General features: G+C 48.6%; 1 protein-coding gene across 6 annotated transcripts in view; it reads left to right on the top strand.

Moving 5' to 3' along the window:
• LOC149355467 (uncharacterized) overlaps nucleotides 1-21039 on the top strand; it is a 109556-nt gene that overhangs the window by 62114 nt on the left and 26403 nt on the right. For all 6 annotated transcript variants that reach the window (XM_089583804.1, XM_089583803.1, XM_089583808.1 and 3 more), the window contains 4 exons: nucleotides 2425-2508; nucleotides 9423-9506; nucleotides 12959-13042; nucleotides 19838-19921. In XM_089583804.1, coding sequence (XP_089439930.1) covers nucleotides 2425-2508; nucleotides 9423-9506; nucleotides 12959-13042; nucleotides 19838-19921 — 336 coding nt within the window. The remainder of the gene's footprint in view (nucleotides 1-2424; nucleotides 2509-9422; nucleotides 9507-12958; nucleotides 13043-19837; nucleotides 19922-21039) is intronic.

Genomic DNA, 21039 nt, shown 5'->3' on the forward strand with positions numbered 1-21039 from the left:
CATTTTTTTTTTTTTTTCAGATTCTTAGGCAAAAATCGGGGGTGGGTGGGTTCATTATGTGAGTGGGTTCATTACGCGAGTAAATACCCTACATATACCGTAATGCAAATGGTTCTTGTCGGTTTTTTCGCGGCCATTCGATAATTCGAACATCGGATAATTCGAACGTTTTTCCCGGTCCCGTGAAGTTCGAATTAACGAGCTTTTACTGTAATAGCTAATATAGAATTGAAGATATCGCTCCTCCAAAATTGTGTGCATGCTAAAATTTCAGTTTTGAGAAATCGAAAAAAACTTTTTTGGCATATTTTTGTGGCACTAAGGGTAACTAGAAATCACTGAAGTGAGTTCTGGCTGGTTTCTGATATAAAAGCACCATTTCCCGTCGACATAACTGCGGTTGCAATAAGCAAATTGCTGGCGAGTAGATGGAATTGTTTGGAGGAGTGCCTTTGCACTGTGACTTCCCCCAAGCTGCAGCGCGCGATTCTACCTCACGACGGCGCTGTGATTGCAGTCAGCCCCTAACAAACGAGACGTGCTCTTTGCTCATCTTGCCCCTCAAAACATTGAGAAGCAAATTTATTTCGTCAAGGTTTCCCATTCCGCGCTTTGTGGGACGCCGTTTCGCGGCCGCCACGATTACGCTGTCTGTACGCGGCAGGAATCGCCCTGATCAGGTTATCAGGTCATCACGAAGCGCTTCATCGCTGATTATAGATCTATACCTTTTGCTCCCTCAGGATGAGTGTTCAATCCTCGCTGTCATGCTAAGCATCGCCGGTTACGGCGTTATTGGACCGTCGTGGAGCGTGGCTGCTGAATGTAGACACAAGGATGCAACGATACAGCGTTCCCAGCGCGCTTCGTATCAATATCTTTTAGTGCTTTTTGATTAAGACTTGCGTAAATTGAAATATTTCGCACTTAGCGCCTGACAAACCTCACTTCGCCGTGACAGTGGGACTGCCCGACCCACACAAAATGGCGCCGGGCTGCAAACGGTCAATGCCGTCAACCAACCAAAAGTCGCCATTTTGGTCACGTGATTTTGAGAACCAATAGCAGAGCACGTTTTGCCCAATTTTGTTTCTTTGTTTGCCGCTGCTTGGGCTTGCTCATAGTTGCCAGCCGGAATATGGAAATAGCCTGAATCGAGACCTTTCAAACGAAACCAAAATGGCGCCGGCGGAGCGCGTATTTTTCAAACTGCGGGCAGTCAAAGTTCTGTGCGGTTAGACCGCAATTTAAAGGGCCCCGCGCGCGGTTTCACGTCTTTGGAACGCTATAACTCATGAATTAGGCGGTATTTTTCAACAAAAATTCGTAGATAGCTGCGCAATCACCTCAGTATCGCGAAAATGAAAAGATTGAAAATGCGATTTTTTTGACCAATTTTCGGCCGCAAAGAGCAGGGTCCCCCCTTAAAGAGAAAAGCTGGCAAAAAGCAAATCAGCCAGTTTCTCAGCATCTGTGTGCTAGTGAGCAGTGTGAACAGGAACCTTTGGATTGCACATGATGCGAGTCAGAGATGACTCTGGCTGGCAGTAGCAGCTTGTTAAAAAAACCCCAGGTGGTCGAAATTTCGGAGCCCTTCACTGCGGCGTCCCTCATAGCCTGAGTCGCTTTGGGACGTTAAACCCCAACCAGCCCGTGTACTGTGCGATGTCAGTGCACGTTACAGAACCCCAGGTGGTCGAAATTTCGGAGCCCTTCACTGCGGCGTCCCTCATAGCCTGAGTCGCTTTGGGACGTTAAACCCCAACCAGCCCGTGTACTGTGCGATGTCAGTGCACGTTACAGAACCCCAGGTGGTCGAAATTTCGGAGCCCTTCACTGCGGCGTCCCTCATAGCCTGAGTCGCTTTGGGACGTTAAACCCCAACCAGCCCGTGTACTGTGCGATGTCAGTGCACGGTACAGAACCCCAGGTGGTCGAAATTTCGGAGCCCTTCACTGCGGCGTCCCTCATAGCCTGAGTCGCTTTGGGACGTTAAACCCCATAAACCAAACCAACCAAACCCCTATAAACTAGAAACCAGAATCTAAGGTTTTACTGTAATTTGCGCTACATTACTATTCCATCACACCGTAGTGAAAGAAAATCCACTGCCTGGAATGAAAATTGTCATTTGCATGCAGTTTTCACTCACTCAGACGACCATTGCCTGTTTCTTTTTTAACAAAATAATTTGATGCGACGTTATTTGGACCTTTTTCCAGTCCCTTGAGTTTCCATTTGCCATGATATCACTAAATTAGGGAACCAGCGCATTACTGAACTTTTTCTTTTGAGTAAACATATCTGTGCATCTTGCTACCTTTTACACTGTTTTCTTTGTTGTGTGCCAATACACACGGGCCCCTTTTACGCTGTTTTCCTTGTTTCGCATTGCACACGGGCCGATGTTGGATCTATTTGCAGGCTGCTTCAAGTGTGGTGAGGAGGGTCACATGAGCAGGGACTGCCCCAATCCTGGCTCATCCGGAGGCGGTGGTGGCGGCAGAGGTGAGCACGCTGTTGCCGGCTTCATTTAGAGTAGCAGATTCGGCTAGTTCATGTGTGTCCACCTTGGCTACAGGACACTTGGCTGGGTCGGCATTCTTAGCCTGAGGATCAGTTCATGACCAAAGCTACAAAAGCAGTCATCGCTGAAGCCTTGACTTTAAGGGGGGACACTGGTCTTGAAAAAAAAATTTTTATTAATGAAGTCACAGTTACGAAATCTTCAGGGAATATGTATTTTTGTGTGCCGATTCTAAATATGTCATTTAATTTCACGTAAAACAATTCCTTGAGCACATGCACATGTTATGCAGGTATTTTGCGGAGAGTTTTGAAGAAAATTTGCTGCGGGAAACTCGCTGAAATGTATGCCATTATGTTCTCTTTACACCAAGGAATGCAATAAGGGTGGAATTGTCTTCCTGCCTATCATAGAACTTGAGTTATAGAGTTTTGAAGTTGTCGCTTCAGAAATGAGAATGAAAGTGTGTATTCCTGTTTCTGAAGTGGCAGCTTCAGTACCCTATAACTCAAGTTCTATGAGAGCCAGGATGACAATTTCACCCTTACTGTATTCCTTGGTGTCAAGAGAACACAATGGCATGTATTTCAGCGAGTTTCATGGAGCAAATTTTCTACAAAACTTTCCACAAAACACTTGCATAAAAGTTGCACAAGTGGTCAAGGAATTCTTTTACATGAAATTAAATGACATATCTAGAATCGGCACACAAAAAATACACGTTGCTGGAAAATTTCATAACTATGACTTCATTACTAAAATTTTTTTTTCAAGACCAGGGTCCCCCCTTGAGGGGGGACACCCCTCTTAGAACAATTTTTATTTATGGACAGATTTACACCAAATTTTCACTGTTTGTACATTTTCATGTGCTGATTCTAAAACTGCAAACAGTTTCCCCCTGCAGCAGTAAGTTTTGTATTTATCATGAAAAATGTCTTTTGTTTGGAGGAAGTTTGGTTAATTAACTGTTGTGTCCCCTTATTGCTTTTGTGTGTGTGCGCCCCCGCGTCCTCCTCCTAACGACAGTTCGCATCCTCCTCCTAACGACCACTCAATCCTCCTCCTAACGACCACTCGCATCCTCCTCCTAACGACCGCTTGCCCCTCGTCGCACGCTGTCGCCGGATGCCCCCCCACGGTGCGCCCCCGCACCCTCCTCCTGTTCTGGGAAGCCACTCCCTCCCGTGGACGCTTCTCCACTCCCTCCTTTCTTCGGGCGGCCAGTTCGGCTCCTGCCTCGGTCGACGCTGGTCGCACCCTCATCGGCTTTAAATAAACGAACCGTGTGCGTCTTTCGCTGCATTCAACACAGCGACCGGACACGACAGTGGCGACGAGAAAGTGGATTCGACCCGCGCTACGCAACGCTATTGACAAGCCATGGCTACGCGAGGGTTTCCCAATCAGATACCAGAGTTCAACGGCTCATCGTGGTCATCGTGGGTTGGACGCCTTCAGTTCTACTTTGAAGCTAACAACATCACAGACCCAGCCTTGAAGAGGGCCAACCTGCTGACGCTGTGCGGGGAGCAGACCTACGATACTGTCTGCGCCCTTATTCAGCCAAGCACACCAGCGGCAGTGTCTTACGACGACATCGTAAAAGCGCTGCAAAAGCACTACGACCCAAGGCCATCCGAGGTCTACAGCCGGGCTCGCTTCCAACGACGAGATCAACTGGGAGGAGAAACTGTGAGCGCCTACGTAGCCGCGCTCAAGAAGCTCGCTGCCGACTGCAATTTTGGAACGCTGTCGACAACAGCTACCGGGCAGGAAATGGACGCAGCTTCTTCTGCTAACACCACCATGCTTCCCTTGGACGTGATGTTACGCGACAGATTTGTGTGCGGACTGAGTGACGAGTCACTGCAGCAGCGCCTGTTCGCTGAGAAGGACCTCACATTCAGCAAAGCTTACGACATCGCCGTTCGAGCGGAGAGCGCCGGTCACCAGCAGAGAGGGATTCGCCGGAACACCGAGCCGGTACACCAGACAAGCAACCAGGTGCGCAAGCCTTCTGTTGTTGTAAAATCGGTCAAAAAGGCACAACGCTGCTGGCGGTGTGACGACCAACACAACCCCCAGGGATGTCGATTCCAGTCAGCCACGTGTAATTTTTGCCACAAGCGAGGGCATATCGAAAGAGCATGCATTACGAAACGGAGACTTGCCAAGATAAAGTCACCTTCCCAGCCTAATCACAGCGTCAACGCCTCAGAGAATACGCCGCTATCTGATCTCCATGGAACAACATCAGCAACACCATCTGTGTTGTACGACCTGAACACCATGAATCTCGGCACGCGACCGAAGATTTTTACAGAAGTAAGCGTACATCACCAGCTGATTAAGTTCGAGGTGGACTCCGGCGCAGCCTGTACTCTGATCAGTGAGGACACGTTCCGAACTTCATGGCCATCTGACGCACCCGCCCTGCAACAAGACGACACGCACCTGCGAACGTGGGCAGGACAGAATCTGCCACTATTGGGCTCTGCCAACGTGCAGGTTAACTACAACGGCCAGACCCATACGCTACCTCTGCTTGTTGTGAAGGGCACAGGATCAAGCCTTCTAGGGAGAAACTGGTTTTCTCCACTAGGCGTGATGATATGCGGCATACACCAGACGCCGAGCCAGAACATGGTTGGTAAACATCAAAACGCCGATGCGCTAAGCCGTCTGCCACTAGACGCAACTGTTGACGAACCATTTCCACCAGGAGACGTTCTGATGTTCGAAGCACTGCCAGAACCTCCGCTTACAGCAGGCACAGTTGCAGCATCTACGCAGAAGTGCGCAGCTCTCCGGCTAGTTTACACAGCTGTTCAACAAGGCAACGTGCATAAACTCAAAGGGGACAACTTCGACGCTTACCGCAGGCGAGCTACAGAGTTGAGCACCCATCGCGGCTGCATCATATTTGGGTCCCAAGTTGTGATGCCGAGAGAACTACGCGCACAAGCTATGTCTCTCATCCACGCCGGACATCGGGGCATCGTTGCAATGAAAAAGTGTGCCAGAAGCTACATGTGGTGGCCTGGCATTGACAACGACATCGAAACAGTGGTGCGAGAATGCAAGCCTTGCCAGAGCAGCCGGAGCGCCCCGCCGAAAGCTCCTGTCCCAGAATGGGAAAAGCCAGACACACCATGGCACACACTGCACATTGATTTTGCAGGACCAATTGTGGGCTGCACTTTCCTTGTGGTCGTAGATGCCTACACAAAGTGGCCTGAGATAAGGCAAATGGGACAGACGACTTCGGCAGCAGTCATTGACAACCTCCGATCACTATTTGCAACGTTCGGCCTGCCGCGCAAGGTAGTGTCGGACAACGGAACACCGTTTGTGTCTGCGGAGATCCTCAAGTTTTATCGCGACAACGGGATCTCATCAGTTACATCGGCCCCCTACCACCCAGCGACAAACGGACAAGCCGAGCGCTACGTAGCCGAGCTAAAACGCGCCCTTGAAAGAGATCAGACAGGCTCGCTGCAGCGCCGCCTTGCGCGCTTTCTCTTCAAGCAGCACACGACGGTTCAGAGCACAACAGGCGAGACCCCCTCGAAAATGATGTTCGAGCGTGAAATGCGAACCCAGCTCACAGCCATCCTCCCCGAGCCAAAGGCAGAGACGTTCCGGGAAGAAAAAGCAATTCCGCGCTGCGGCACGCTTAATGAGGGGCAGCGCGTCCTCGCCCGACAGTTTCTGAAAAAGCCACGCTGGGAGGAAGCTACAATTGTCAGACGCATAGGCCTGCGCTCTTGGCTCGTCAACATACATGGCACAGTAGCACGCCGACATCTCAACCAGCTGCGTAGATTTACGACGCCGTCTGAGAGCTGTCCGCCAGTGGAGAGAACACGTGCACCATTTTCCCACATAGCCTGGCACCTCTTCCCGGAAGAAGAGACTTCTCCCAGGACAGACCCAGGAGACACAGCGAACAACAGCCAGCCTACAAGTGTTTCTTCCCCGAGCGCACAAAGCCAGCGCGCCTCCACGCGTGAGCGCCGACCCCCTGCACGATACCAAGCAACTTTCTAAGGGGGAAGGAAGTGTTGTGTCCCCTTATTGCTTTTGTGTGTGTGCGCCCCCGCGTCCTCCTCCTAACGACAGTTCGCATCCTCCTCCTAACGACCACTCAATCCTCCTCCTAACGACCACTCGCATCCTCCTCCTAACGACCGCTTGCCCCTCGTCGCACGCTGTCGCCGGATGCCCCCCCACGGTGCGCCCCCGCACCCTCCTCCTGTTCTGGGAAGCCACTCCCTCCCGTGGACGCTTCTCCACTCCCTCCTTTCTTCGGGCGGCCAGTTCGGCTCCTGCCTCGGTCGACGCTGGTCGCACCCTCATCGGCTTTAAATAAACGAACCGTGTGCGTCTTTCGCTGCATTCAACACAGCGACCGGACACGACATTAACATAAGACTTTGTGGAGAAGATTACTATTTATAAATGATCTAGAATCACCAAGGAGTGCAGTAAGGCATAAAAGAGCATTCTAGGACGACTTGGATGAAAGTTACAGCAGGTCAAACATGACAGAGAAAAAGCTCATTTCGACTACTGAGACAAAGGATTTATTTCCAAAATTTTCCTGAGAAAGCAGTAGTTCAAATTTAGCCTTATTGCACAACCTGTGCATTTATCTTTCTAGCACAAAAAGAATTGTAGTAATAGCTAATATAGAATTGAAGATATCGCTCCTCCAAAATTGTGTGCATGCTAAAATTTCAGTTTTGAGAAATCGAGAAAAACGTTTTTGGCATATTTTTGTGGCACTAAGGGTAACTAGAAATCACTGAAGTGAGTTCTGGCTGGTTTCTGATATAAAAGCACCATTTCCCGTCGACATAACTGCGGTTGCAATAAGCAAATTGCCGGCGAGTAGATGGAATTGTTTGGAGGAGTGCCTTTGCACTGTGACTTCCCCCAAGCTGCAGCGCGCGATTCTACCTCACGACGGCGCTGTGATTGCAGTCAGCCCCTAACAAACGAGACGTGCTCTTTGCTCATCTTGCCCCTCAAAACATTGAGAAGCAAATTTATTTCGTCAAGGTTTCCCATTCCGCGCTTTGTGGGACGCCGTTTCGCGGCCGCCACGATTACGCTGTCTGTACGCGGCAGGAATCGCCCTGATCAGGTTATCAGGTCATCACGAAGCGCTTCATCGCTGATTATAGATCTATACCTTTTGCTCCCTTAGGATGAGTGTTCAATCCTCGCTGTCATGCTAAGCATCGCAGGTTACGGCGTTATTGGACCGTCGTGGAGCGTGGCTGCTGAATGTAGACACAAGGATGCAACGATACAGCGTTCCCAGCGCGCTTCGTATCAATATCTTTTAGTGCTTTTTGATTAAGACTTGCGTAAATTGAAATATTTCGCACTTAGCGCCTGACAAACCTCACTTCGCCGTGACAGTGGGACTGCCCGACCCACACAAAATGGCGCCGGGCTGCAAACGGTCAATGCCGTCAACCAACCAAAAGTCGCCATTTTGGTCACGGGATTTTGAGAACCAATAGCAGAGCACGTTTTGCCCAATTTTGTTTCTTTGTTTGCCGCTGCTTGGGCTTGCTCATAGTTGCCAGCCGGAATATGGAAATAGCCTGAATCGAGACCTTTCAAACGAAACCAAAATGGCGCCGGCGGAGCGCGTATTTTTCAAACTGCGGGCAGTCAAAGTTCTGTGCGGTTAGACCGCAATTTAAAGGGCCCCGCGCGCGGTTTCACGTCTTTGGAACGCTATAACTCATGAATTAGGCGGTATTTTTCAACAAAAATTCGTAGATAGCTGCGCAATCACCTCAGTATCGCGAAAATGAAAAGATTGAAAATGCGATTTTTTGACCAATTTTCGGCCGCAAAGAGCAGGGTCCCCCCTTAAAGAGAAAAGCTGGCAAAAAGCAAATCAGCCAGTTTCTCAGCATCTGTGTGCTAGTGAGCAGTGTGAACAGGAACCTTTGGATTGCACATGATGCGAGTCAGAGATGACTCTGGCTGGCAGTAGCAGCTTGTTAAAAAAACCCCAGGTGGTCGAAATTTCGGAGCCCTTCACTGCGGCGTCCCTCATAGCCTGAGTCGCTTTGGGACGTTAAACCCCAACCAGCCCGTGTACTGTGCGATGTCAGTGCACGTTACAGAACCCCAGGTGGTCGAAATTTCGGAGCCCTTCACTGCGGCGTCCCTCATAGCCTGAGTCGCTTTGGGACGTTAAACCCCAACCAGCCCGTGTACTGTGCAATGTCAGTGCACGTTACAGAACCCCAGGTGGTCGAAATTTCGGAGCCCTTCACTGCGGCGTCCCTCATAGCCTGAGTCGCTTTGGGACATTAAACCCCAACCAGCCCGTGTACTGTGCGATGTCATTGCACGTTACAGAACCCCAGGTGGTCGAAATTTCGGAGCCCTTCACTGCGGCGTCCCTCATAGCCTGAGTCGCTTTGGGACGTTAAACCCCATAAACCAAACCAACCAAACCCCTATAAACTAGAAACCAGAATCTAAGGTTTTACTGTAATTTGCGCTACATTACTATTCCATCACACCGTAGTGAAAGAAAATCCACTGCCTGGAATGAAAATTGTCATTTGCATGCAGTTTTCACTCACTCAGACGACCATTGCCTGTTTCTTTTTTAACAAAATAATTTGATGCGACGTTATTTGGACCTTTTTCCAGTCCCTTGAGTTTCCATTTGCCATGATATCACTAAATTAGGGAACCAGCGCATTACTGAACTTTTTCTTTTGAGTAAACATATCTGTGCATCTTGCTACCTTTTACACTGTTTTCTTTGTTGTGTGCCAATACACACGGGCCCCTTTTACGCTGTTTTCCTTGTTTCGCATTGCACACGGGCCGATGTTGGATCTATTTGCAGGCTGCTTCAAGTGTGGTGAGGAGGGTCACATGAGCAGGGACTGCCCCAATCCTGGCTCATCCGGAGGCGGTGGTGGCGGCAGAGGTGAGCACGCTGTTGCCGGCTTCATTTAGAGTAGCAGATTCGGCTAGTTCATGTGTGTCCACCTTGGCTACAGGACACTTGGCTGGGTCGGCATTCTTAGCCTGAGGATCAGTTCATGACCAAAGCTACAAAAGCAGTCATCGCTGAAGCCTTGACTTTAAGGGGGGACACTGGTCTTGAAAAAAAAATTTTTATTAATGAAGTCACAGTTACGAAATCTTCAGGGAATATGTATTTTTGTGTGCCGATTCTAAATATGTCATTTAATTTCACGTAAAACAATTCCTTGAGCACATGCACATGTTATGCAGGTATTTTGCGGAGAGTTTTGAAGAAAATTTGCTGCGGGAAACTCGCTGAAATGTATGCCATTATGTTCTCTTTACACCAAGGAATGCAATAAGGGTGGAATTGTCTTCCTGCCTATCATAGAACTTGAGTTATAGAGTTTTGAAGTTGTCGCTTCAGAAATGAGAATGAAAGTGTGTATTCCTGTTTCTGAAGTGGCAGCTTCAGTACCCTATAACTCAAGTTCTATGAGAGCCAGGATGACAATTTCACCCTTACTGTATTCCTTGGTGTCAAGAGAACACAATGGCATGTATTTCAGCGAGTTTCATGGAGCAAATTTTCTACAAAACTTTCCACAAAACACTTGCATAAAAGTTGCACAAGTGGTCAAGGAATTCTTTTACATGAAATTAAATGACATATCTAGAATCGGCACACAAAAAATACACGTTGCTGGAAAATTTCATAACTATGACTTCATTACTAAAATTTTTTTTTCAAGACCAGGGTCCCCCCTTGAGGGGGGACACCCCTCTTAGAACAATTTTTATTTATGGACAGATTTACACCAAATTTTCACTGTTTGTACATTTTCATGTGCTGATTCTAAAACTGCAAACAGTTTCCCCCTGCAGCAGTAAGTTTTGTATTTATCATGAAAAATGTCTTTTGTTTGGAGGAAGTTTGGTTAATTAACATAAGACTTTGTGGAGAAGATTACTATTTATAAATGATCTAGAATCACCAAGGAGTGCAGTAAGGCATAAAAGAGCATTCTAGGACGACTTGGATGAAAGTTACAGCAGGTCAAACATGACAGAGAAAAAGCTCATTTCGACTACTGAGACAAAGGATTTATTTCCAAAATTTCCCTGAGAAAGCAGTAGTTCAAATTTAGCCTTATTGCACAACCTGTGCATTTATCTTTCTAGCACAAAAAGAATTGTAGTAATAGCTAATATAGAATTGAAGATATCGCTCCTCCAAAATTGTGTGCATGCTAAAATTTCAGTTTTGAGAAATCGAAAAAAACTTTTTTGGCATATTTTTGTGGCACTAAGGGTAACTAGAAATCACTGAAGTGAGTTCTGGCTGGTTTCTGATATAAAAGCACCATTTCCCGTCGACATAACTGCGGTTGCAATAAGCAAATTGCTGGCGAGTAGATGGAATTGTTTGGAGGAGTGCCTTTGCACTGTGACTTCCCCCAAGCTGCAGCGCGCGATTCTACCTCACGACGGCGCTGTGATTGCAGTCAGCCCCTAACAAACGAGACGTGCTCTTTGCTCATCTTGCCCCTCAAAACATTGAGAAGCAAATTTATTTCGTCAAGGTTTCCCATTCCGCGCTTTGTGGGACGCCGTTTCGCGGCCGCCACGATTACGCTGTCTGTACGCGGCAGGAATCGCCCTGATCAGGTTATCAGGTCATCACGAAGCGCTTCATCGCTGATTATAGATCTATACCTTTTGCTCCCTCAGGATGAGTGTTCAATCCTCGCTGTCATGCTAAGCATCGCCGGTTACGGCGTTATTGGACCGTCGTGGAGCGTGGCTGCTGAATGTAGACACAAGGATGCAACGATACAGCGTTCCCAGCGCGCTTCGTATCAATATCTTTTAGTGCTTTTTGATTAAGACTTGCGTAAATTGAAATATTTCGCACTTAGCGCCTGACAAACCTCACTTCGCCGTGACAGTGGGACTGCCCGACCCACACAAAATGGCGCCGGGCTGCAAACGGTCAATGCCGTCAACCAACCAAAAGTCGCCATTTTGGTCACGTGATTTTGAGAACCAATAGCAGAGCACGTTTTGCCCAATTTTGTTTCTTTGCTTGCCGCTGCTTGGGCTTGCTCATAGTTGCCAGCCGGAATATGGAAATAGCCTGAATCGAGACCTTTCAAACGAAACCAAAATGGCGCCGGCGGAGCGCGTATTTTTCAAACTGCGGGCAGTCAAAGTTCTGTGCGGTTAGACCGCAATTTAAAGGGCCCCGCGCGCGGTTTCACGTCTTTGGAACGCTATAACTCATGAATTAGGCGGTATTTTTCAACAAAAATTCGTAGATAGCTGCGCAATCACCTCAGTATCGCGAAAATGAAAAGATTGAAAATGCGATTTTTTGACCAATTTTCGGCCGCAAAGAGCAGGGTCCCCCCTTAAAGAGAAAAGCTGGCAAAAAGCAAATCAGCCAGTTTCTCAGCATCTGTGTGCTAGTGAGCAGTGTGAACAGGAACCTTTGGATTGCACATGATGCGAGTCAGAGATGACTCTGGCTGGCAGTAGCAGCTTGTTAAAAAAACCCCAGGTGGTCGAAATTTCGGAGCCCTTCACTGCGGCGTCCCTCATAGCCTGAGTCGCTTTGGGACGTTAAACCCCAACCAGCCCGTGTACTGTGCGATGTCAGTGCACGTTACAGAACCCCAGGTGGTCGAAATTTCGGAGCCCTTCACTGCGGCGTCCCTCATAGCCTGAGTCGCTTTGGGACGTTAAACCCCAACCAGCCCGTGTACTGTGCGATGTCAGTGCACGTTACAGAACCCCAGGTGGTCGAAATTTCGGAGCCCTTCACTGCGGCGTCCCTCATAGCCTGAGTCGCTTTGGGACGTTAAACCCCAACCAGCCCGTGTACTGTGCGATGTCAGTGCACGTTACAGAACCCCAGGTGGTCGAAATTTCGGAGCCCTTCACTGCGGCGTCCCTCATAGCCTGAGTCGCTTTGGGACGTTAAACCCCATAAACCAAACCAACCAAACCCCTATAAACTAGAAACCAGAATCTAAGGTTTTACTGTAATTTGCGCTACATTACTATTCCATCACACCGTAGTGAAAGAAAATCCACTGCCTGGAATGAAAATTGTCATTTGCATGCAGTGTTCACTCACTCAGACGACCATTGCCTGTTTCTTTTTTAACAAAATAATTTGATGCGACGTTATTTGGACCTTTTTCCAGTCCCTTGAGTTTCCATTTGCCATGATATCACTAAATTAGGGAACCAGCGCATTACTGAACTTTTTCTTTTGAGTAAACATATCTGTGCATCTTGCTACCTTTTACACTGTTTTCTTTGTTGTGTGCCAATACACACGGGCCCCTTTTACGCTGTTTTCCTTGTTTCGCATTGCACACGGGCCGATGTTGGATCTATTTGCAGGCTGCTTCAAGTGTGGTGAGGAGGGTCACATGAGCAGGGACTGCCCCAATCCTGGCTCATCCGGAGGCGGTGGTGGCGGCAGAGGTGAGCACGCTGTTGCCGGCTTCATTTAGAGTAGCAGATTCGGCTAGTTCATGTGTGTCCACCTTGGCTACAGGACACTTGGCTGGGTCGGCATTCTTAGCCTGAGGATCAGTTCATGACCAAAGCTACAAAAGCAGTCATCGCTGAAGCCTTGACTTTAAGGGGGGACACTGGTCTTGAAAAAAAAATTTTTATTAATGAAGTCACAGTTACGAAATCTTCAGGGAATATGTATTTTTGTGTGCCGATTCTAAATATGTCATTTAATTTCACGTAAAACAATTCCTTGAGCACATGCACATGTTATGCAGGTATTTTGCGGAGAGTTTTGAAGAAAATTTGCTGCGGGAAACTCGCTGAAATGTATGCCATTATGTTCTCTTTACACCAAGGAATGCAATAAGGGTGGAATTGTCTTCCTGCCTATCATAGAACTTGAGTTATAGAGTTTTGAAGTTGTCGCTTCAGAAATGAGAATGAAAGTGTGTATTCCTGTTTCTGAAGTGGCAGCTTCAGTACCCTATAACTCAAGTTCTATGAGAGCCAGGATGACAATTTCACCCTTACTGTATTCCTTGGTGTCAAGAGAACACAATGGCATGTATTTCAGCGAGTTTCATGGAGCAAATTTTCTACAAAACTTTCCACAAAACACTTGCATAAAAGTTGCACAAGTGGTCAAGGAATTCTTTTACATGAAATTAAATGACATATCTAGAATCGGCACACAAAAAATACACGTTGCTGGAAAATTTCATAACTATGACTTCATTACTAAAATTTTTTTTTCAAGACCAGGGTCCCCCCTTGAGGGGGGACACCCCTCTTAGAACAATTTTTATTTATGGACAGATTTACACCAAATTTTCACTGTTTGTACATTTTCATGTGCTGATTCTAAAACTGCAAACAGTTTCCCCCTGCAGCAGTAAGTTTTGTATTTATCATGAAAAATGTCTTTTGTTTGGAGGAAGTTTGGTTAATTAACTGTTGTGTCCCCTTATTGCTTTTGTGTGTGTGCGCCCCCGCGTCCTCCTCCTAACGACAGTTCGCATCCTCCTCCTAACGACCACTCAATCCTCCTCCTAACGACCACTCGCATCCTCCTCCTAACGACCGCTTGCCCCTCGTCGCACGCTGTCGCCGGATGCCCCCCCACGGTGCGCCCCCGCACCCTCCTCCTGTTCTGGGAAGCCACTCCCTCCCGTGGACGCTTCTCCACTCCCTCCTTTCTTCGGGCGGCCAGTTCGGCTCCTGCCTCGGTCGACGCTGGTCGCACCCTCATCGGCTTTAAATAAACGAACCGTGTGCGTCTTTCGCTGCATTCAACACAGCGACCGGACACGACAGTGGCGACGAGAAAGTGGATTCGACCCGCGCTACGCAACGCTATTGACAAGCCATGGCTACGCGAGGGTTTCCCAATCAGATACCAGAGTTCAACGGCTCATCGTGGTCATCGTGGGTTGGACGCCTTCAGTTCTACTTTGAAGCTAACAACATCACAGACCCAGCCTTGAAGAGGGCCAACCTGCTGACGCTGTGCGGGGAGCAGACCTACGATACTGTCTGCGCCCTTATTCAGCCAAGCACACCAGCGGCAGTGTCTTACGACGACATCGTAAAAGCGCTGCAAAAGCACTACGACCCAAGGCCATCCGAGGTCTACAGCCGGGCTCGCTTCCAACGACGAGATCAACTGGGAGGAGAAACTGTGAGCGCCTACGTAGCCGCGCTCAAGAAGCTCGCTGCCGACTGCAATTTTGGAACGCTGTCGACAACAGCTACCGGGCAGGAAATGGACGCAGCTTCTTCTGCTAACACCACCATGCTTCCCTTGGACGTGATGTTACGCGACAGATTTGTGTGCGGACTGAGTGACGAGTCACTGCAGCAGCGCCTGTTCGCTGAGAAGGACCTCACATTCAGCAAAGCTTACGACATCGCCGTTCGAGCGGAGAGCGCCGGTCACCAGCAGAGAGGGATTCGCCGGAACACCGAGCCGGTACACCAGACAAGCAACCAGGTGCGCAAGCCTTCTGTTGTTGTAAAATCGGTCAAAAAGGCACAACGCTGCTGGCGGTGTGACGACCAACACAACCCCCAGGGATGTCGATTCCAGTCAGCCACGTGTAATTTTTGCCACAAGCGAGGGCATATCGAAAGAGCATGCATTACGAAACGGAGACTTGCCAAGATAAAGTCACCTTCCCAGCCTAATCACAGCGTCAACGCCTCAGAGAATACGCCGCTATCTGATCTCCATGGAACAACATCAGCAACACCATCTGTGTTGTACGACCTGAACACCATGAATCTCGGCACGCGACCGAAGATTTTTACAGAAGTAAGCGTACATCACCAGCTGATTAAGTTCGAGGTGGACTCCGGCGCAGCCTGTACTCTGATCAGTGAGGACACGTTCCGAACTTCATGGCCATCTGACGCACCCGCCCTGCAACAAGACGACACGCACCTGCGAACGTGGGCAGGACAGAATCTGCCACTATTGGGCTCTGCCAACGTGCAGGTTAACTACAACGGCCAGACCCATACGCTACCTCTGCTTGTTGTGAAGGGCACAGGATCAAGCCTTCTAGGGAGAAACTGGTTTTCTCCACTAGGCGTGATGATATGCGGCATACACCAGACGCCGAGCCAGAACATGGTTGGTAAACATCAAAACGCCGATGCGCTAAGCCGTCTGCCACTAGACGCAACTGTTGACGAACCATTTCCACCAGGAGACGTTCTGATGTTCGAAGCACTGCCAGAACCTCCGCTTACAGCAGGCACAGTTGCAGCATCTACGCAGAAGTGCGCAGCTCTCCGGCTAGTTTACACAGCTGTTCAACAAGGCAACGTGCATAAACTCAAAGGGGACAACTTCGACGCTTACCGCAGGCGAGCTACAGAGTTGAGCACCCATCGCGGCTGCATCATATTTGGGTCCCAAGTTGTGATGCCGAGAGAACTACGCGCACAAGCTATGTCTCTCATCCACGCCGGACATCGGGGCATCGTTGCAATGAAAAAGTGTGCCAGAAGCTACATGTGGTGGCCTGGCATTGACAACGACATCGAAACAGTGGTGCGAGAATGCAAGCCTTGCCAGAGCAGCCGGAGCGCCCCGCCGAAAGCTCCTGTCCCAGAATGGGAAAAGCCAGACACACCATGGCACACACTGCACATTGATTTTGCAGGACCAATTGTGGGCTGCACTTTCCTTGTGGTCGTAGATGCCTACACAAAGTGGCTTGAGATAAGGCAAATGGGACAGACGACTTCGGCAGCAGTCATTGACAACCTCCGATCACTATTTGCAACGTTCGGCCTGCCGCGCAAGGTAGTGTCGGACAACGGAACACCGTTTGTGTCTGCGGAGATCCTCAAGTTTTATCGCGACAACGGGATCTCATCAGTTACATCGGCCCCCTACCACCCAGCGACAAACGGACAAGCCGAGCGCTACGTAGCCGAGCTAAAACGCGCCCTTGAAAGAGATCAGACAGGCTCGCTGCAGCGCCGCCTTGCGCGCTTTCTCTTCAAGCAGCACACGACGGTTCAGAGCACAACAGGCGAGACCCCCTCGAAAATGATGTTCGAGCGTGAAATGCGAACCCAGCTCACAGCCATCCTCCCCGAGCCAAAGGCAGAGACGTTCCGGGAAGAAAAAGCAATTCCGCGCTGCGGCACGCTTAATGAGGGGCAGCGCGTCCTCGCCCGACAGTTTCTGAAAAAGCCACGCTGGGAGGAAGCTACAATTGTCAGACGCATAGGCCTGCGCTCTTGGCTCGTCAACATACATGGCACAGTAGCACGCCGACATCTCAACCAGCTGCGTAGATTTACGACGCCGTCTGAGAGCTGTCCGCCAGTGGAGAGAACACGTGCACCATTTTCCCACATAGCCTGGCACCTCTTCCCGGAAGAAGAGACTTCTCCCAGGACAGACCCAGGAGACACAGCGAACAACAGCCAGCCTACAAGTGTTTCTTCCCCGAGCGCACAAAGCCAGCGCGCCTCCACGCGTGAGCGCCGACCCCCTGCACGATACCAAGCAACTTTCTAAGGGGGAAGGAAGTGTTGTGTCCCCTTATTGCTTTTGTGTGTGTGCGCCCCCGCGTCCTCCTCCTAACGACAGTTCGCATCCTCCTCCTAACGACCACTCAATCCTCCTCCTAACGACCACTCGCATCCTCCTCCTAACGACCGCTTGCCCCTCGTCGCACGCTGTCGCCGGATGCCCCCCCACGGTGCGCCCCCGCACCCTCCTCCTGTTCTGGGAAGCCACTCCCTCCCGTGGACGCTTCTCCACTCCCTCCTTTCTTCGGGCGGCCAGTTCGGCTCCTGCCTCGGTCGACGCTGGTCGCACCCTCATCGGCTTTAAATAAACGAACCGTGTGCGTCTTTCGCTGCATTCAACACAGCGACCGGACACGACATTAACATAAGACTTTGTGGAGAAGATTACTATTTATAAATGATCTAGAATCACCAAGGAGTGCAGTAAGGCATAAAAGAGCATTCTAGGACGACTTGGATGAAAGTTACAGCAGGTCAAACATGACAGAGAAAAAGCTCATTTCGACTACTGAGACAAAGGATTTATTTCCAAAATTTTCCTGAGAAAGCAGTAGTTCAAATTTAGCCTTATTGCACAACCTGTGCATTTATCTTTCTAGCACAAAAAGAATTGTAGTAATAGCTAATATAGAATTGAAGATATCGCTCCTCCAAAATTGTGTGCATGCTAAAATTTCAGTTTTGAGAAATCGAAAAAAACGTTTTTGGCATATTTTTGTGGCACTAAGGGTAACTAGAAATCACTGAAGTGAGTTCTGGCTGGTTTCTGATATAAAAGCACCATTTCCCGTCGACATAACTGCGGTTGCAATAAGCAAATTGCCGGCGAGTAGATGGAATTGTTTGGAGGAGTGCCTTTGCACTGTGACTTCCCCCAAGCTGCAGCGCGCGATTCTACCTCACGACGGCGCTGTGATTGCAGTCAGCCCCTAACAAACGAGACGTGCTCTTTGCTCATCTTGCCCCTCAAAACATTGAGAAGCAAATTTATTTCGTCAAGGTTTCCCATTCCGCGCTTTGTGGGACGCCGTTTCGCGGCCGCCACGATTACGCTGTCTGTACGCGGCAGGAATCGCCCTGATCAGGTTATCAGGTCATCACGAAGCGCTTCATCGCTGATTATAGATCTATACCTTTTGCTCCCTTAGGATGAGTGTTCAATCCTCGCTGTCATGCTAAGCATCGCAGGTTACGGCGTTATTGGACCGTCGTGGAGCGTGGCTGCTGAATGTAGACACAAGGATGCAACGATACAGCGTTCCCAGCGCGCTTCGTATCAATATCTTTTAGTGCTTTTTGATTAAGACTTGCGTAAATTGAAATATTTCGCACTTAGCGCCTGACAAACCTCACTTCGCCGTGACAGTGGGACTGCCCGACCCACACAAAATGGCGCCGGGCTGCAAACGGTCAATGCCGTCAACCAACCAAAAGTCGCCATTTTGGTCACGGGATTTTGAGAACCAATAGCAGAGCACGTTTTGCCCAATTTTGTTTCTTTGTTTGCCGCTGCTTGGGCTTGCTCATAGTTGCCAACCGGAATATGGAAATAGCCTGAATCGAGACCTTTCAAACGAAACCAAAATGGCGCCGGCAGAGCGCGTATTTTTCGAACTGCGGGCAGTCAAAGTTCTGTGCGATTAGACCGCAATTTAAAGGGCCCCGCGCGCGGTTTCACGTCTTTGGAACGCTATAACTCATGAATTAGGCGGTATTTTTCAACAAAAATTCGTAGATAGCTGCGCAATCACCTCAGTATCGCGAAAATGAAAAGATTGAAAATGCGATTTTTTGACCAATTTTCGGCCGCAAAGAGCAGGGTCCCCCCTTAAAGAGAAAAGCTGGCAAAAAGCAAATCAGCCAGTTTCTCAGCATCTGTGTGCTAGTGAGCAGTGTGAACAGGAACCTTTGGATTGCACATGATGCGAGTCAGAGATGACTCTGGCTGGCAGTAGCAGCTTGTTAAAAAAACCCCAGGTGGTCGAAATTTCGGAGCCCTTCACTGCGGCGTCCCTCATAGCCTGAATCGCTTTGGGACGTTAAACCCCAACCAGCCCGTGTACTGTGCGATGTCAGTGCACGTTACAGAACCCCAGGTGGTCGAAATTTCGGAGCCCTTCACTGCGGCGTCCCTCATAGCCTGAGTCGCTTTGGGACGTTAAACCCCAACCAGCCCGTGTACTGTGCGATGTCAGTGCACGTTACAGAACCCCAGGTGGTCGAAATTTCGGAGCCCTTCACTGCGGCGTCCCTCATAGCCTGAGTCGCTTTGGGACGTTAAACCCCATAAACCAAACCAACCAAACCCCTATAAACTAGAAACCAGAATCTAAGGTTTTACTGTAATTTGCGCTACATTACTATTCCATCACACCGTAGTGAAAGAAAATCCACTGCCTGGAATGAAAATTGTCATTTCCATGCAGTTTTCACTCACTCAGACGACCATTGCCTGTTTCTTTTTTAACAAAATAATTTGATGCGACGTTATTTGGACCTTTTTCCAGTCCCTTGAGTTTCCATTTGCCATGATATCACTAAATTAGGGAACCAGCGCATTACTGAACTTTTTCTTTTGAGTAAACATATCTGTGCATCTTGCTACCTTTTACACTGTTTTCTTTGTTGTGTGCCAATACACACGGGCCCCTTTTACGCTGTTTTCCTTGTTTCGCATTGCACACGGGCCGATGTTGGATCTATTTGCAGGCTGCTTCAAGTGTGGTGAGGAGGGTCACATGAGCAGGGACTGCCCCAATCCTGGCTCATCCGGAGGCGGTGGTGGCGGTAGAGGTGAGCACGCTGTTGCCGGCTTCATTTAGAGTAGCAGATTCGGCTAGTTCATGTGTGTCCACCTTGGCTACAGGACACTTGGCTGGGTCGGCATTCTTAGCCTGAGGATCAGTTCATGACCAAAGCTACAAAAGCAGTCATCGCTGAAGCCTTGACTTTAAGGGGGGACACTGGTCTTGAAAAAAAAATTTTTATTAATGAAGTCACAGTTACGAAATCTTCAGGGAATATGTATTTTTGTGTGCCGATTCTAAATATGTCATTTAATTTCACGTAAAACAATTCCTTGAGCACATGCACATGTTATGCAGGTATTTTGCGGAGAGTTTTGAAGAAAATTTGCTGCGGGAAACTCGCTGAAATGTATGCCATTATGTTCTCTTTACACCAAGGAATGCAATAAGGGTGGAATTGTCTTCCTGCCTATCATAGAACTTGAGTTATAGAGTTTTGAAGTTGTCGCTTCAGAAATGAGAATGAAAGTGTGTATTCCTGTTTCTGAAGTGGCAGCTTCAGTACCCTATAACTCAAGTTCTATGAGAGCCAGGATGACAATTTTACCCTTACTGGATTCCTTGGTGTCAAGAGAACCCAATGGCATACATTTCAGCGAATTTCCTACAGCAAATTTTCTTCAAAACTCTCCGCAAAGTACTTGCGTAAAAAGTGCATAAGTGCTCAAAGAATTGTTTTACATGAAATTAAATGACATATCTAAAATCAGCGCACAAAAATACATGTGCCCTGAAAATTTCATAATTATGACTGAATTAATAAAATTTTCTTTTCAAGACCAGTGTCCCCCCTTAAATGAACTAAGGGCGGCACTTTTTTAATGGTTTTGACGGGGTGTGTCCCTCACACAGGACTGGCATTTTTCATAGTTTTTGACTACAGCGGAGCCCAGATTATGCGTGCCTTTCTTAGGCTGAAACGCTCAACGACGAATGAGTGCAGTCCCGGCGAATCCTTCTAATACCTGGTGCATTGAAAGTATGGATGGTAGAGAATTAACGCATTCCCGGCGAATCCTTCTAATACCTGGTGCATTGAAAGTATGGATGGTAGAGAATTAACGCATTCCCGGCGAATCCTTCTAATACCTGGTGCATTGAAAG

This window comes from Amblyomma mixtum, chromosome 3 (genome assembly GCF_055824585.1).
Source record: "Amblyomma mixtum isolate Tamu chromosome 3, ASM5582458v1, whole genome shotgun sequence".
In the NCBI taxonomy this organism is placed as follows: domain Eukaryota; kingdom Metazoa; phylum Arthropoda; class Arachnida; order Ixodida; family Ixodidae; genus Amblyomma; species Amblyomma mixtum.